General features: G+C 47.3%; 1 protein-coding gene across 6 annotated transcripts in view; it reads right to left on the bottom strand.

The window, feature by feature from the left end:
• LOC126521636 (splicing factor, proline- and glutamine-rich-like) overlaps positions 1-18563 on the bottom strand; it is a 95862-nt gene that overhangs the window by 21643 nt on the left and 55656 nt on the right. For 4 of the 6 annotated variants that reach the window (XM_055065779.2, XM_055065778.2, XM_055065777.2 and 1 more), the window contains exon 6: positions 13867-13922. In XM_055065779.2, the coding sequence (XP_054921754.1) occupies positions 13867-13922 (56 nt within the window). Of the gene's footprint in view, positions 1-12877; positions 13032-13866; positions 13923-18563 lie in introns of those variants that run through there. The other 2 variants (XM_055065781.2, XM_055065780.2) reach the window with 1 other exon arrangement.

Here is an 18563-nt window from a genome sequence, read left to right as displayed (position 1 = left end):
CAGCAGCTGGTCACGAATGGCAAAATGAACTGCTTGGCGTCGGAGGGTTCGGGATACAGGGATGGTCGACGATCCAGAAAGATAGTCGAAAAGAGAAGCGATCCACGGGTCACGACGTTGTGCGGTTGCAAAGGAGTCCATGTCGAGAGATGACACGGAATGTGCGGAAGTTGTTGCGCAGGCCGAGTCTGGAGGTAAAGGTGAACGAGACAAGGCGTCTGCGTCGGAGTGTGTGCGTCCACTGCGGTATACGACGCGAATATCGTACTCCTGGATGCGTAGTGCCCAACGGGCTAGGCGGCCAGTGGGATCTTTCAAGTTGGCGAGCCAACAAAGCGCGTGGTGATCTGTGACCAAGTCGAATGGGCGCCCGTACAGATATGGTCGGAACTTGCCAAGTGCCCATACTAAGGCCAAGCACTCTTTTTCGGTCACGCTGTAATTGGCCTCAGGCTTCGTCAGTGTGCGACTCGCATAGGCGACTACGTATTCGGGGTAGCCCGGCTTTCGTTGGGCGAGTACGGCGCCGAGACCGACCCCGCTGGCATCTGTATGTACTTCAGTTGCAGCTGACGGGTCGAAATGGCGAAGAATAGGTGGGGAGATGAGAAGACGACGCAGCGTAGCGAAGGCGGAGTCACATGCAGAGGACCAGCAGGAGAGGGCGGCGTCACCGCGTAGAAGCTGAGTCAATGGCGCCATGATCGATGCGAAATTTCGAACAAAGCGCCGGAAATATGAGCATAGGCCCACGAAGCTTCGAAGTTCTTTGATGGTCTGAGGCTTCGGAAACTCAGCGACTGCTCGAAGCTTTGCAGGATCGGGTAGAACGCCGTGCTTGGACACAACGTGGCCTAAAATGGTGAGCTCTCGCGCGGCGAAGCGGCACTTCTTGAGGTTCAGTTGAAGGCCAGCGTTCGTTAGACAGGTCAAAACTTGTCTGAGGCGGAGCAGGTGAGTAGGAAAATCAGGCGAGAAAACTACGACATCGTCGAGGTAACACAGACATATAGACCACTTGAGGCCACGCAGCGTGTTGTCCATGAGTCGTTCAAAGGTGGCAGGGGCGTTACAAAGCCCGAAAGGCATCACCTTAAATTCATACAAGCCGTCAGGCGTAATGAACGCGGTTTTCTGGCGATCGGCCGCAGCCATCGGGACCTGCCAGTACCCTGACCGCAAGTCAAGGGACGAGAAGAATTCTGCTCCCTGAAGACTGTCGAGGGCGTCATCGATGCGCGGCAAAGGATAGACGTCTTTGCGCGTTACCTTATTTAACCGACGGTAGTCGACGCAAAAGCGAATAGACCCGTCCTTCTTGCGAACGAGAACGACAGGAGATGCCCAGGGACTGTGCGAAGGTTGAATAACATCACGGCGCAGCATATCTTCGACTTGGGTGGTAATGACACGACGCTCTTCGGCAGAGACGCGATACGGTCGTTGACGTAACGGCTGATGTGAACCGGTGTCAATGTAGTGCTGCACTTCCGACGTGCGGCCCAGGTGAGGTTGTGAAACGTCGAATGAACTTCTAAATTTGTGCAGGAGATCAAGAAGGTCGGCGCGTTCGGCAGGTGTGAGGGTATCGGCGATGGCATTCGAGAACGCATCCCTGGACGTTTCCTCAAGCGCGGACATCGAAGATGGTTGGCCGGGGTCGAAATCAAAAGAGTCTCCAGGGACGTCAACCAAAGATGAAGAGTCGAGGAGTTCCACGAAGCCAAGGCATTCACCAACAAGCAACGTAATAGGCGCACAGAGGGGATTGTAAAAGTATATATTGCTGCAGCCGCCAGCCATGTCAAGCGTCGCGAAGGGTAGTGGGAAAGATTTACGGCTTATGAAGACGCCGGACGGTGTGAAGAGGACCGTTGCATCAGCGATGGCATCGCAAGATACGGGTACGAGGGCGAAGGAGCCAGGTGGAATATCTGTGTCCTCGCGCACGGTAAGTTTAGAAGGGCGGTCGCAATCTTCGTCCAAGGGTGCGTCACAAGGAGAAAATTCAACTTCGGCGCGTGCGCAGTCGATCACGGCTTTATGACTGGATAAGAAGTCCCATCCGAGGATGACGTCATGCGAGCAGGTGGGAAGAACAATACACTCGACGATGTAAACAATGCCGTGAATAAGCACACGTACAGTACAGGCTGCGTGCGGAGTGACGTGCTGCGCGCTTGCCGTACGAAGCGACATTCCAGAAAGCGGCGTGGTTACCTTGCGCAGCGAACGGCACAGTTTGGCGGCTATCACAGAAACGGCTGCGCCGGTATCCACAAGAGCGAATGCAGGAACACCTTCTACACAAATTTCGACCACATTAGCAGGAGAGGCGCGAGGACTTTGAGAGTTCGAATGGGGCGCAGTTCTTGCCTCTTGAACTGCGACGTTCAGTTTTCCTGGTCAGTTGGTGCGGGTCGCCGACGCATTGGGGAGAGCGAGCGTCGGCGAGGGGATGGCGAGCGACGCGAAGGAAATTCTGGGATGTCAGCACGAGCGTACGGTTGGGGGGAAGGAGCGGCGTATTGGCGAAATGGCTGGCTGCCGTACTGGAAGGGCCGCGAGGCGTCGCCGAACGCTTGAGGGCGACGGCGGCAATATCGGGAGACGTGTCCGGGAGTGCAGCAAGAATAACAGATGGGTCGATTGTCAGGTGTCCTCCAAGGATTAGCTCGCGGTGCGGTCCAAGATGTAGCATGGGCTTCCGGTGGCAGCGGTTGGGACTGGGTCGTGAAAGACGCCTGTGGAGTCCTGCGTACTGCCTGCGCGTACGTAAGAGGCGCGGCCACAGGCAGGACTGGCTGCGCATAGGTGAGAGGCGTGGCGACAGGCTGCACTGCTCGCGTAGAGTTGAGATTCGCGGCAGCAGGCGGCTGATGGTGTGCAGAAGGGACAACTTGGGCGACCTCTTCGGAAATGAGAGTGCGGAGCGTGTTTGGAAGATGGGAGGTGGGCTCCTGAGTGAAGGGGACTAAAGAAAGTTGGCGGGCAACTTCCTCACGCACGAAGTCCTTGACCCGCTGAAGTAACGAGCATGGGTCGTACATGCTGTCAAGGCTTGCCACCAAGTCGTCGCTGCCCAGAGCACGCCGAGTCGAAGCGCGTTGCTTCCGTAACTCATCATAACTTTGGCATAGGCTGACGACTTCGGACACAGTGCGCGGATTCCTGGCTAGAAGCATCTGGAAAGCGCCGTCATCGATGCCCTTCAGTATATGGTGAATTCGCTCAGCTTCGGGCATTGCCGCGTTGACTCGTTTACACAGGTCCACGATGTCTTCAATGTAGCTCGTGAATGTTTCTGCCGTCTGCTGTGCTCGGGTGCGCAAGCGTTGTTCAGCGCGCAGCTTGCGAACAGCGGGTCGGCCGAACACTTCCGTAAAGGTTGTCTTGAAGATGGACCATGTGGGTAAGTCACTTTCGTGGTTGTGAAACCAGAGTTGGGCAACACCAGCCAGATAAAAGATGACGTGGGTTAACTTCGCTGGATCATCCCACTTGTTGTGCGCGCTCACCCGTTCATATGACGCCAACCAGTCTTCTACGTCTTCGTCGTCTGCACCGCTGAAGATCTTGGGGTCGCGTTGTCGTGCAACGCCGGTGCAAGTGACGGACTGTGGCGTCGGCGCCGTTTGGGATGAGCTGTCGGTCATGGCGGGCGATAGCGTTCTTGATCGCAGCTCCAGGGTTACAAGCGACGGGGTTTGAGTCCCAGCACCTCCACCAATTGAGAAGAGGTTTATTGGCGGCTCCTAAGGCAAAAGCGCAGCGACCGGGAACGGCGAGACAGCTCGAAGCACTGTCCAAAAAAGGCGACAGTAATCAACAGCGCGAGCGGAGCCGAGCCGCGCGTTAGCGATGTGTCTGAGTCGCGAGGCGCGTCTTCTTCTTCACAGCGCTACCATCATAGGGTTCCCAAATCAAGAACTACCAATCGCATGCTGCCCTAACTAGCTCAACGAGCTTTGTCTACGCCGGAGGAAGATGTTGTGCTGCACGGCAGAGCCAAAGAAGAAAATATGAAAGAACGGCGCGCGGTGTAGACAATGCCTGACTGTCTGCAATCTCGCCTCTACGCCCCCTCGATCATCTTGTAAATAAATCCATCTAATTCGTAACAACATTATCATGCATGTGGCCCATTCATATACGTAACCTGCATCCCATTAAATTGATTGACAAAGAGGGAAATAATATGTATATATATGTCTGCACATGTAACCAATACGAATGCCTACACACAATACTTAAACCTTTGCATAGACAACCTCACACCATTATCAGCTTAAGGCAAAACTCCGAAAGAGTTTATTTTATTTTCCAGTCACTCTTGCTCCAACTGGTGCTGTTCCCATTGTGCGTCTATTGGCGAGAAGCAGCACTACAATGCCAACTATGCTCATAGTCAATTCACCGTCTGTGCTCAAAAGGAAGCTTAAGCTCTCGATGACTCCTTTCTAAATACATGTGAACAGAGAAACTATTTTGCTTGGTATCCGCTGCACCAATTTAAATGAGAAAATGTTAAAATCTAATAATTGTAGGAAACAGGTTTGCTACTTAAACCAACAATTTTTTAAATTAAAATTCTTGAAGATCAAGATTTAAGAAAGAACTGAGGTATCAGGTTTACAACTCTAAAAAAAACAAAAACAAAAAAAATATCCAGGGTTGCAACAGCTGATATAGGATTTCGAGCAGGAATATCGACACGTGTACTTATTTGTCTTTATCGGGTGACATGTTTCACCGCCTAACAAATGTTATCGTACAGCACAGGACGCGCCTGCATATGTCGGAAGCTTCTGGAATGTTATCGATGCTTCCATCCGCTGTCTGTGACCGAACCTTCTGTAATCTGATCCCATGTGTGCGCGACGCGAATAATGTAGAACTTTGTGGAAGGCACGCGGGTCCCAGCGATTACTCTGGAACATTCGACGACTGATGTGTAAAAGCCGACGTGCTTGACTCGCTAGTCAGATTTTCGACGATCGCTGACTGTGTTCGCCGCTCTCGTTGTGCTTTAAGTGTAGCCTGTTTCGTGGGCACAGGTTCGCCCAATAAAAGAAGTTTTGCCTTTCACAGTATTGCTACTGTGTTCTTTGACGTCACAACCACGTGACATCTGGTGGAGGTGCTTTGCGTTCATGTACCGGACGCCCCCACATAGCCGTGACCCAAGTCCTCACGCGGAACGCAACACCAACATCGCCAAGAACCAGCGAGGTAGCCGCAGGCTGCAAGGACTGCAAGTTTCTTCGCGAGGCCACCAGCATCGAGAAGACACTCGAGATGCGAAACCGGCAATTCGACCACCGCACGAACTCGACAAACTACGCCGGAGTTCAGTCACTGGCCACCGACGACCTACGCGAGACTATCCGAGCGGTCGTGCGGGAGGAGCTACAGAAGCTGTTCCCATCATCACAGCCTAAAGTGACTTCGATTGCCGACACTGTACGTGAGCAGCTCCAACAACAACTCTGAGTAGCCCCTGAATCGCCGCAGCCTCAGCCGCAAGCGATGAGCTACGCCGCCGTCGCCTGCCGTCAAGGTCCCCCTCCACGACCGCACCAGGGCCCCGTAACGCCGCAGTTCCGTCGACCACCACCGCCGCCGCCAGCATGCCCACCCGTCGGCGCAGCTACCCGAGGAAGACGGCGCTCCTGACCACCACCCGCTCTGCTACCACTGCGGAGAAGCGGGTCACGTCTACCGACGATGCCCATACCGGGAGATGGGACTGCGAGGCTTCGCCGTCAACGCTCCGCGCCAACAGCAAGGTGAACGCCCTCGCGATATCACCGATTACCTCGCCGCTACTCAGTGGAGCTCTCGACGACCGTCGCGTTCGCCATCACCTGGCCGCCACCTGTCGCCACAGTGCCGACCATACACTGGCCCAGCCCGGAGCCGGTCAGCGAGCCCATATCTGGAAAACTAAAAGCCGCAACCGATGGAGGTGCGGTTGCTGTTCGTCGAACTGACGAAGATCCTCCGCCGCCGACGAAGACACCGAACAAACTACCTCGACGACATAACGACATGGAAGCAAAGAATACGATGACGAAAGACGGCCTGACGACGCGACGTTCCAGCTTCAGTTCAACACGACGCAGCCGTGATCCAACGCCGAGACCTAACTGCAACGCCAGACAAAAAACCACCGATCTCGACGTGCTTCTCGGCGGCCACGCAGTTACCGCCTTAGTGGACACAGGGGCCGATTACTTCGTAATGAGTGGACACATCGCCACCCAGTTGAAGAAAGTTAAAACTGCATGGGAAGGCCCTCAAATTCGAACCGCTGGAGGACACCTCATTACGCCGACTGAAATCTGTACGGCAAGAATTGCCGTTCATGACCGGACTTACCCTGCCACCTTCTCTATCCTCCAACAGTGTTCACGAGACGTCATTCTTGGCATGGACTTCCTGAACCAACACGGCGTAATCATAGACCTGAAGTCAAAATCGATAACGCTGTCGGAAGATCAAGCGATACCGCCGGAGAGCTCTCGTAGTCACCACGCCTTGAGTGTGCTCGACGATCAAGTGAGCATCCCGCCTCGCTCGAGCATTGTTATTTCGGTCGGCACAGAAATACCCACTGACGTAGAAGGCGTCATCGAAGGCGACCAACGTCTACTACTCGACCGTGAAATTTGCGTCGCTAGAGGAATCGCCCAACTGCACGGAGGAAACACGAAAGTGTTGCTGACAAACTTCAGCCAGGAGTTCCAGCACATCAACAAGGGCACGACGATCGCATACATCGAGGAAATTCTGGAAACCAGCAATGCGTTTGTCCTCTTGGATTCTGCCGCATGTATCCCGACCACCGTAGTTCCCGAACCAGACTTCGACATAAATCCAAATCTCCCCATGATTAAGCAACAACAGCTGAGAAGCTTACTTCGACGATACAGAGAGTGCTTTTCGACGTCATCAAGGATTTGACAAACGCCAGTCGCAAAGCATCGCATAATAACCGAAGAGTGTGCTCGACCACTCCGCCAGAGCCCTTATCCAGTTTCTCAACGAGAATGTGAGGCTATAAGGCGAAATGCTGCGCGACGACATCATCCAGCCATCCAAAAGCCGGTGGGCATCTCCAGTAGTCTTGGTGAAGAAAAAGGACGGAACCCTACGTTTCTGCGTCGTTTATCGTCGTCTGAACAAGATCACGAAGAAGGACGTATACCGCCTCCCACGAATAGACGACGCATTGGATCGGCTCTGCAACGCTAAATACTTCTCGTCGATGGACCTCAAGTCTGGCTATTGCCAAATAGAAGTCGACGAAAGAGATCGCGAAAAGACTGCCTTCATCACCCCAGACGGCCACTACGAGTTCAAGGTTATGCCATTCGGACTGTGCTCGGCGCCTGCAACGTTCCAGCGCATGATGGACACGGTTTTAGCAGGATTGAAGTGGCAGACCTGTCTCGTTTACTTGGATGACGTCGTCGTCTTCGCCGGAAATTTCGACTATCACCTCAGGCGGCTTGCGACAGTACTAGAGGCCATCAAGTCATCGGGGCTTACTCTGAAACCGGAAAAATGCCGCTTCGCTTACGATGAGCTGCTGTTCCTAGGCCACGTAATCAGCAAATCTGGTGTGCGTCCAGACCCGCAAAAGACAGCTGCCATAGCACAGTTCCCCCAACCCATCGACAAGAAGGCAGTGCATAGATTCCTTGGTATGTGTGCCTACTACAGGCGCTTTGTCAAGGACTTTTCACGCATCGCTCAGCCGTTGACACGTCTAACTAAATGTGATATTGAGTTCAAGTGGGAAACGCCGCAGGCCGACGCATTTGAAGAACTCAAACGACACATGCAGTCCGTGCTGCCGCACGTCACTGACGAGGAGAATCTTGACGTCGCTACCTATCTGCAGCGCGCCGAAGAAGCCCGACAGCTCGCCCGCCTACGGATCAAGAACCAGCAGCGTACCGACAGCCGACACTACAACCTCCGACGACGCTTCGAGTACCAGCCCGGCGACCGTATTTGGGTATGGACCCCGATACGCCGACGAGGACTGAGTGAGAAACTATTGCGACGCTATTTCGGACCCTACAAGGTCATCCGACGTATTGGCGCACTGGACTATGAGGTCGTGCCAGACGGCATTTCACATTCACAGCGGCGCCGCGCACGATCTGAAGTGGTCCACGTGGTGCATATTAAACCCTTTTACGGACGCTGACAAACTTTCCTTATTTTTGTTGTTTTCTTTGCTACGAGTGCTTCTTTATTACTTTCGTTTGTGTGCAGTATCGGGTCGATGCTTTTTAAGAGGGGGGTATTGACACGTGTACTTATTTGTCTTTATCAGGTGACATGTTTCACCACCTAACAAATGTTATCGTACAGCGCAGGACGCGCCTGCATGTGTCGGAAGCTTCTGGAATGTTATCGATGCTTCCATCCGCTGTCTGTGACCGAACCTTCTGTAATCGATTGCATGTGTGTGCGACGCAAATAATGTAGAACTTTGTGGCAGGCACGCGGGTCCCAGCGATTACTCTGGAACATTCGACAACTGATGTATAAAACGCGCTTGACCCGCTGGTCAGATTTTCGACGATCGCCGCTCTCGTTGTGCTTTAAGTGTGGCCTGCTTTGTGGGCACAGGTTCGCCCAATAAAAGCTAGTTTTGCCTTTCACAGTATTGCTACTGTGTTCTTTGACATCACGTTCGCTAGTTTCAGTTTCAAGGAAGCGCCGGCGACATGGCCAGTGGTTTAGCCGATGACATACGAAAACGAAAATATTGCCATTTTTGCTTGACTCGATGGCCAAATTAGCACACGGCCATGCAGTCGGAGTTTCAATTATCGTATGACATACAGTACAATGTCCAAAAATTCAATGGTCCTTGTAAATTAAATTTATGCGGCCTGTGGTGGTGCCAAGGAGCTGTCTGAACAATCAAGCATGTTAGAATTATCCGAATAGTCTGAATAATTGGTCGGCAACTGTAATACATTAATCATTGGAAGGTTTAGAAGATGAACTTCAAAGTTCAATTTTTTTAATTTTGCGCTGGAACCCCGGGGTATTTCAAGTACTTTTTCACAATTGGGCCATTGAGCTTCAGTAAAGCTTCTTGAAACTTGCTAGGTTAATTCTTTGACTCTCCTGACACACAATGTAGTCCATATTTACCAAAAGTAACTTAACAAGGCCTGAGCAGACGCCTTCGAAATCCATGACAAGCTGGTGCGAGAACTTCCAAGGCAGCATCAGCACCAGTCTTGTTTTGCGGCTTAGGAAGAGTCTTCTTGCGATAACAGTGGCTTTTTCGGTATTGTGGAAGGTTAATTTACCAACACAACTCAAACATATTTTTCTTTATTGTCCCTTTAGTGGAACACTTAAGGAATTGCAACATCTTTTTCTGGTGCACAGTAGCAAAGATGTAAAAATTTGTGCTTCAATATTTTTTTAATTTAAAATTTCCTGGCAACGTTTGTATACCCGATATTTTTAGTTAAGACTGTGCTTCCTGCAGTCAACAGAATTTAGCTTTCTCACTTCACCCTTTCTGTGTCACTGACGTACCAGTGCATTTTTGTTTCTGTTAAGCCATGCTCGTTTTGACATCCCTTTTGTCAGATAGGAATGCAAGGACCCCACCAAGAGAGCATTTGCCATTATCTGTCATTTTTTTCATTTCTGCAAAACCAAAAATAACCCTTTGTTTTCGTTTTATAATATCTGAGAAAAAAATACCGATGGTGAGGGTGTGTCAACTGCAAAAAAAAACGACACTGAAAGGATTAAAATGAACAAATTTCAATCAAATCAGTTCAGTGGTCCTCTAGTGAGAGAATTTCAAGCTGTACACAGTGCCACATGAATAGAAAACCCAGGTATGCATGATCCTTCCTGCTAAACCGTTAGCTCATCTCCACTTAGACTTTGCACAGAGGTATTTTGCACAATGTTCATTAGTCAAACCCATTTATAACAAACTAAATAGTATTGCAAAAAGTAGTCGTATCAGTAGTTGATTATATGTGGACTCACCCTTCAAAATACATGAGAATTAATGACACAGTAGGTGGCGTCGACAGTTAAAATTCAGCACAACTTTGGTACAAAAACAGGATTTTCAGTACCTTCATTCTTGTTCCCACCACACTTCCACACGTAACTGCAAGTTTCCATTAAATAATGTAATATAAAGAATGAAATGTGGCACCATTGCCCCTTCGAAACAGTTCCTGGATAGTTCCGATGACCTGCCATTTCGGAAATTACACTTTTTCTTTGAGAGCTTGTGAACAGTTACTATCAGTGGGACACAAGTGGATTCTGTATATTACAGCAGAGTGTTCTAGTTAGCTGGAAGCGGGAACTGCTGCAGCATACCAGCATTTTGCGAAGTCTTGCTGTTACAGCTGAAGTATCGCGCACACGCGTGCCAGGAGCCACAAAGTTACCTTTCTTTTGTGTTGCTCTAGCCAAAAATGTGTGATGTTCGAAAGATAGAACGCCATTGCAAACCATTATAAGCAACAAAATAAACGAAGCGTCGACGAACCGTATGTGCCAACTCTTTGCAATGAACGGTTCGTGCCAACTTGGGCCGCATAAATATCAACAGCAACACTTCAGCAGCCATCAGTTCAAATTGGTCCAAATTGTCCAGACAGTGCACGTAACGTAAAGCACACGGTGCCGCACAGAGAGCTGGGCAAAAAAGGACAGTGCCGTTGCCGTGGCTTCTGAGATAGCCTGCGGTGCCACAGAGCGCACACACACACACACACACACACACACACACACACACACACACACACACACACACACACACACACACACACACACACACACACACACACACACACACACACACACACACACACACACAAAAAAAAAAACTTAGCGCCACCGTCGTTACCTCCAAGATCAGAGGCTTCAGCCGCCATACACTATACTGCTTCCTCCCGCAGCACGCTGGAGGCATGCCTTGAAAAGCATGGTTGCCATAGCATGATTGAAGACGAAGGAGATTCCCCTAGGAATAGTACATTTCTCTCGGCTTCTGAAATCTTCACGCAGCGCTCGCTAATCTCTGCGGTCAAACCTTTGTCATGGTTGGATTGGAGCAGAAGAATGCGCCCAGTTCGCTCACGCTTTGGTGCTTCGGAACTTCATGGATGCCCTACTTTTACAGCAACTGGGTTTCAAGTGCTTGTTGTAACAGTACATGGTTTTTGAAAATGTTTGTTATACCTGGACGCAGCTTCAATAGGCAGGGTCAAAAAATCGCAAATGCAGTGAAACGTGGTCGTTATATTTGATAGATTGTTATATCTGTAATCGTTATAAGTAGTTTTGACTGTAATGCCATGTTTTTGGGCATCAAGGCTATAGTGAAAACGTGGCGTTCTTTGTAGCTATGACAGATGGTGCCATTGTTTTCTTGCAGTGAAATGAGCATGTTAAGAGTGGTGTTGCTGCAGATGATGGCCATTTAGGAATCAAGGATTTGTTGTGGGCACGACTGGTAAGTAAAGCCCGGAAACATAAAATTGAACTGATCATTCAAAATGGTACTTCTGTGCAAAATTTGAGTGGAGAACAGCAAAGAGTTTAGCAGGATGAGTTGACATTGCTGGCAATATGTACTGAAGAACATTGAAGCAAAATAAAGGACACTAAAGTGGACACGTGCTACAATGCAGCATGGGTGGTATATGCGCGTAGATATTTTGCCCTATTTCAAAAAAGCCAGTAGTTGGGAGTCAGCAAATGTGTGTCCCTACATGTCCTTACATCACTGTACATGTCCTTTAATGTCCTTGAACCTTCATGGTATGTAATAAAGATTAAAATATACGGTATCCACGAGTTCCCCCATTTACGACCCTATGTAGTACACTTAGGTGGCATAGGTTAAAGGGAATGCCTGAGCAGCACGAAATGTGCCAGAATGCAATACATAGCACCAGCAATATTATTGCCGACAGTAAAATGCTTACCAATGTACAAAAAAAAATATACTAAGTGTGGCAGCGACATGTCATTCCATGACATTATTGGTTAGATGTCTGGTCAATGCTTTGGCACCAGGATCAAGAAATGAAAAATTACTTGAATGGCCATCTGCCACAGCAAGGTAGCAGACAGTGGTGATTTTAGGAAGCTAAGTTGGTTCACAACACCTATTTTGCTGCTTCAAAATAATGGTTTGGGCAAGCAATTATTGTTTCAGTGTTTAACTGAAAATATCACTGATGCAACTGGAAAGAAACTGCTCCAAATAACTTGGTAAAGAAAATTTGACTGTTCATATGTGGGGAAGCTGAATTTTTAAACATTTCCTGGCACATTATTTTGTAAACAATTTATAAGAGGAAGATGAAGAGGACAAGATCATGCAGCAGGTATGAAGCAAAGCATAGCGACAAGCACACATTCAAAGCAAACTAAAAATACTGTTTTGCTTTTCATGCTAAGCAAAAGTATGTCGACTTGCAAAAAAAAAGAAATCTACATAAACGCCACAAGAGGCATGCAGAACATAATGCCAGGCATGACGTGCATGCACACACTGTCCACTTTCATGTTACAGGTGTAACAGCGGCTTCAGGGATTTATTTATTTCATGTAAAATCTGAATTGTTTGGTGACACTGGCACCTCTGCGAGGAATACCTTTGTGGTGGAATGCTTCTGGAGGTGCTCATCTGCTTCTTCCCAATGACATTTGGGTTTTGTAAACATACAGACTAATCTTGCTCTATATATATGCACAGCCAGAATAAAAGCAATGTATATGCTACATTGCAGGAGATAAATGCACACAATGAGTTCAGCATGCTGAGAAAGACCAGACACTTACAATGAGATGATATGTCAGTGAAAAAGCTTTATTTCATTACGGAAGCAGTGTCTGGGAAGGATGTGTGTCAAAAATGGCCACTGTCATGTTGCAGTCGTCGTTAGTGCTTTGTACCAAGCGTCAAGATACAGACTGTAGTTATACCCATCCGCATTAGTAGTCTGCAAAAGTGAAGCCGGTTTTAGTGGCAACACACAGAAAAGTGAATGTGTCAACCCAAAGCAAAAGGTCTAGTATAGGTGTCAAAGCTACTGTGGCCTTATGCTAAACTTTGGAAAACTGTATATACGGCTAGATCATGACAGCAAACAAGATAGTCATTTTATGCTGCCATTTACAGGCAAGTATTCGCGCTCTCTGAAATGCCAGCAATGTTGCTGTTATGCTTAACTGAGACAGAAACATGTATGCAACTGTTTCTCTCCACAATAAGGCTACTAGCATCACAGACTGCATTTGGAACGTTTGAAGGTGGCAGTTAAATACAAATTTAAAAGGTTTCATTTCAAATTATTTGCTACAGACGGGCAAAGTGATGTCTTAGCTGGTGCCTTAGAAAAAGGGTCCTTCGAGTCTTACGTATTGCACACCACTTAAACTGGCCCGGCACTTAAACTGTGCCAGGCCACATACGGCTAATCAACGACCAAGCATTTTATTCAACTCGAAAGCAAGTAGTGTATTACTAACACATTATGCCTGGTACTTCAATATGTTTCACAAAATGGGTATTCAATAACTCTATTGCAAGGCATTTCTTGCAAGGTTTTGCTAAGGTTACAGAAGTGTTCGGTCCAATAATGTTCATTCTTTTCGTTGTGCTTTTTCTTTTTTTTTTTCAACAGAAAGCTGACCACTCAGCTATCATGCAAAATGACAAGCAGGATAGCATGGTTGGCTGCAGAGGCTATGCAATTAAACGTTAACGTGCAGGAGAGTAAATATTTCATGCACTCAAGCTGTGCAGCATAGCACAAGCAAGGAAAATCAACTCACCGCAGCTGTATTTCCCCCGGGTGGTGCCCCATCACGGTATCCACTTTCATAGGCAGCTGCAATATCAGACAATAGCACGCTCCTTCTTAGGGCGCTCTCTCGGCTTGAATACTTTAAGGGAACAAACACCAAACCAGACAGCATTAATCCACAAGCATACTTTGGTCCATTTGGTAGCCAAAGGGCACTACTATTGGAATAAATTAAATGCCCAACTCTCCTTTCTTATATATATATATTAGCTTTCTTTTCTTACACCATTTTTTGTATATAAATGCTATGAGCGTTGCGAACAAGGCATTTTTTTTTAATGTAAGTTCAAAAGCAAGGCAGACTAAAAAAAATTGTTAATGGACTTCTTTATTAGAGCCTCAGAGGCAGCTGTTTCTACAGCAAATTTGTAGGTGGTCACATCTTAACGCAGCTCTATATATTTTTTAAACCTTAAAAATCATGCCTAATTGTAGGTATTCATTATTGAAATTCAACTCGCAATCCAAACAATACTGACTGCATGTCGCAGCTACGGCAGACGGAAATGTCCTATGACAACGTGTGAGACAAAAGTTTTAATGATGACATGCTGCGGCAAATACTGATTGATACAGCACCTTGCAGCAGGTGCTTACCAAGGAAAAAATGCAGGATCATTATCTGACGCGACAGGCCATGGGATAGTTTCAAACTTCATTGCACTTGTCATAGGATGTTTCCGTCTAATACGATAGTGGGGCTGCCTGTTTGCAGTCACAGCACTCGCTCTTGGCTTTGATATTGCCTGGATTGAATGATGAAATTTGATGAATTTATTGAATTAGATGCAATGTTTAAGGCAAGAAAAAAAATGGTGCACTAAACTGTGAATGCCTCCAAATTTGCCATTTAAGCTCTGGACCAACTACGATGCTGCCTATTCAAATACATGTAAAATGCCGAAATGCTATTATGAGGCAACCTCAGACCAAATTGAATGAAATTTGTTGCATTTAAAGGGACACTAAAGGTTACTATTAAGTCAACGTGGACTGTTGAAATACCATCACAGAAACCTCGAAACGCTTGTTTCGTGCCAAGGAGGGACTTATTTTAAGAGAAAATGCGTTCTGAAGCGTCCGCGTACCTCTAGCGCAGTTCAAATCGCCCGCCCTCCGATCGAGGAGTACCGACATCATAGTCTCATAGTGACGTTGCGCCATCGGTGAGTAGAACGGCGTCCGCAGACGGCGCTACGGCTTTTCTGCGCAAAACGCAAACGCGCGGCCAGAAACAGAGCCAAGACAGAGCCGACAGCAGAGCGAAAGCGCGAGTATGGTGGCTACCGGAAGGAGAAACGAATTACGTCCCACATTACGTCCCACGGCGCACGGAGAGTCCGTTTTCGTTAAACTATAGGCTGCGGCGAGCTCGCAGCGTGGTCGGCGTGGTCTGTGAGAAGTGACGAGCCTTTTCGCACTCGCAACAGGGCATAACAAAGTGCGAATCGACACAAAACTCGGCCTAGAAACGTGCTTCGCCACAACCAGGGCTCAATACGACCCAAGCTGGCACGACCCAGATGTCGTTACCCGCACCGCCACCAGGCGCCGCTACTATACCTCAAACTCCAGCGCAAGACGCCCATAAGCTGGTACTTCATTCTATGACGCAAACTTCGACGCTCGTCGCAATGGACCCTGACACCGACAGATTGGCTCGCGATGGTGGGCTCAACTTCAGCGATTTGAGCACCGACGAGCGCGACCTGCTGCTGAGGGCTCGCACTGCCGGCGTCGTTGCGTACTACGACGGCAGCCTCGACACCGGCTCTCCGGAGCGGGAACGCAACGAGGGCTTCCCACGACATCACATGGACGTGGCATTCTCGCTGCTTGTTTCAAATGAAAGTTTCGCGAGCCAGCAGAACCCTCACAGCACGACGCGATAACGAAACTACTGAAACTCCAAAGCGTGCGCGGCGCAGAGCCGAGCGCGCAGAGTCGAGCGAAAACGAAACCTTTCGAACACCCATATTACTGAAGGGTAACGTCCAAATGTTATTTTTTCTTAGAATCAAATAGACGTAGACAAGTAGCATTTTTTTCCGTCTTTTAATCGAATGAAATGATATTTTTAATACGAGTAGTTGAGTATTAGTAACACAAATTATGAGGAGTGCTTTCGTCATCGGGCTAGTACCGGAATGTCGCTGGGGGGTCTCAAATCGTGTCATGCATTTACCTCAATTTCTCGGTTACTAAAGCTCTGTTCGCGATTATATTGACGCCTTAGACGTTCTAGAACATTGCTCTACCACTTTAACTTGAGTTTCTGGTAACCTTTAGTGTCCCTTTAAGGAAGAGAGCTAAAAATCTAGTGACTGCAGTAAGTGAAATTTTAATGTAAGCCTTCGATTTTCTAAAACAGGAATTACCAGAAATTGGTAAGTTAAAAAGATATAGAAGCATAAAGTGTAACAATCCATAGCTCTGCACCAAAAACAAATATCACAGTTCTGTAGACTGAATCCGTAAGAGAATCTAAAGTGGACAAATTTGATGCATCAATTTATATGTTATATGAATTTTTTGCGATGTTTACAGGAGTTTTGCAAAAGTTCTACTCACGTATCAGTGGTGTACTTGAGAGTCATCAATAATACACCAATTTTGTCCACTTCAGATGTACTATTAGACATATTTTACAGAATTGTGATATCGTTACAGAGATAGATTAGTAAACTTCATAATTTCCTTTTCTGAAAGTTAGCAATTTTAAACAAATTTTATTACAATATTGCTAACTCAAATCGAAATTTCACTTCCTACAGTCACAGGATCTAAAATTTTTCTTTTAACTGCAACAAATTTCATCAAATTTGGTGCAGTTGTTGCCGAGAAAGCAGATTTCTCCGTTCTGATGTATCAAAATAGGAGCCCCCAAGCTAAACGTACTTCTTAACTGTTCTCACCAAGGTTGAAATAAACAATTCACATAAAAAATAAAAAAGTCAATGACTTTTTGTCAATTTTCTTGCATACTCCCATTACTAACAGCAAAGTATGCCCAACTTGCCAGAGAACTTATCCCTTTTATAAAAAATGTGTCTTAAAAAACCTGCATTATCGATACTTCAGCATGAATATGTCAGCATGGCTTCACGAATCTGAAAGTAACTTTCCGTACTTAGGCCTCACTCTGGTGCAGGAAAAGTACTCAAAACCTGCTTGGTTGAGTCCATGGTTCCTCTAGATCACAATGTATTCCTTAACAAATAAAAGGCTTGTTTCAATCAACGACTTAATGCAGTTTAAATAGTAATGAGTAGTGCTTATTTTATTCAAAAAGAAAATAGAAAGAAGGGGCTGGTAAAATGCACAGTGAATAAAATATATTTAAAAAAAAATGGTAAAACCCATTGCAAATCGAGCCTGACATTCTCAAATACGAATAAAAAGGAGATGCATACAGAAGCAAATATTTTTGAATATGAGCTATTTCTATCAACTGATAGCAAGCTCATTGGTATGAGGCCTGAACTGAACTTTGTCACAAGCGAGATTCTCAACAGCTGGTAATTGAACCACAACTGTCCTGACATGCTCTCAGCCTGCACCCAATGTCTCAGTATTGCGTTGCACTGTTCTAAAGAGTTTATTTTGGTCTGGATGAGGGTCCCCTGAATTTACATGTCAGCCAATACTGTTTCTTGAACTCAAGCTCCTTCAAAGAAGTGGTGGCATGCTTCCTTTCCCGTTCATTTCTCAATGCATAGGTTCCTTCTGTTCTCGTCGTCCTTCCACAGCGGTGCGCTCCAAAGACCATTTGAAGCATATTCTTGGTCAGTTGTACAATCAATGTCCGATTTTTCGGGCTCCCTAGGGGCCGCAAGAACGTCAGAAAAATCGGGCAGTTCAAAAAACTGAATGCATGCCTTTTACTGGCCTTAAGGGCCCAAATTGTCACAGGCACATCCGAAGAAGCTCTGACGGCCTGCAAGTACACTTATTAGGCATATTGGTGTTTTCACTGTGACAGAGATACAGGAGATTGCTGCTTAGACACAGTGCTGCCCTGGTTGTCTACAACCGCTAGAGCATAACGAACACGTATACAATTAAGGAATATGTACTGCATTTCGTGACAAACGCCCTTACCCATGCTTGTTCTGCTTCACAACGCTTTTGCATATGCTTCACCGCATATGCGAAAATGGTGAAGTATGAGGCGAAGTATTGAGACGAAGCTGACTTTCGGGAACTTGCATTATGCAATGTGCCATGCTTTCTGAGCTTCGAAGGCAATCACAAGGACCACAAAGGCCGAGTCGATGCCATTGCTGACAGCAGCAAATTCTTTTAATGAAATAATGAAAAGCACAGCACAGAACGGGAAGAAGCTTCATGGTGAACGCAGTGATGCTACTGACCCATGCCATTTTGGAGCTGCTTTTGGAGAAGCCAAAATCCATTTCAGAGCAGTAAAATGGTCTTTTAGAGAACTTATGAAAGTGACTCAAAACTATATTATATGGCACTTTTACAGCGGCCAGTGCATCTGAAAGCATTAAGTGGTCACTGGTTCATAAATTCAATCCAAACAGTAAAGAGGACCCCCTATTCATCGCAGTGGTGGTGTCTGCAGATGTGATGTAAAAGCACTCCAGTGGCTTAAAGAAGTACGGAAGCACTTGGACGTGCTACGTCAAGAATTCGAAAGCT

This window comes from Dermacentor andersoni, chromosome 6 (genome assembly GCF_023375885.2).
Source record: "Dermacentor andersoni chromosome 6, qqDerAnde1_hic_scaffold, whole genome shotgun sequence".
NCBI lineage: Eukaryota > Metazoa > Arthropoda > Arachnida > Ixodida > Ixodidae > Dermacentor > Dermacentor andersoni.
This window is presented reverse-complemented; position numbering and strand designations above follow the sequence as displayed.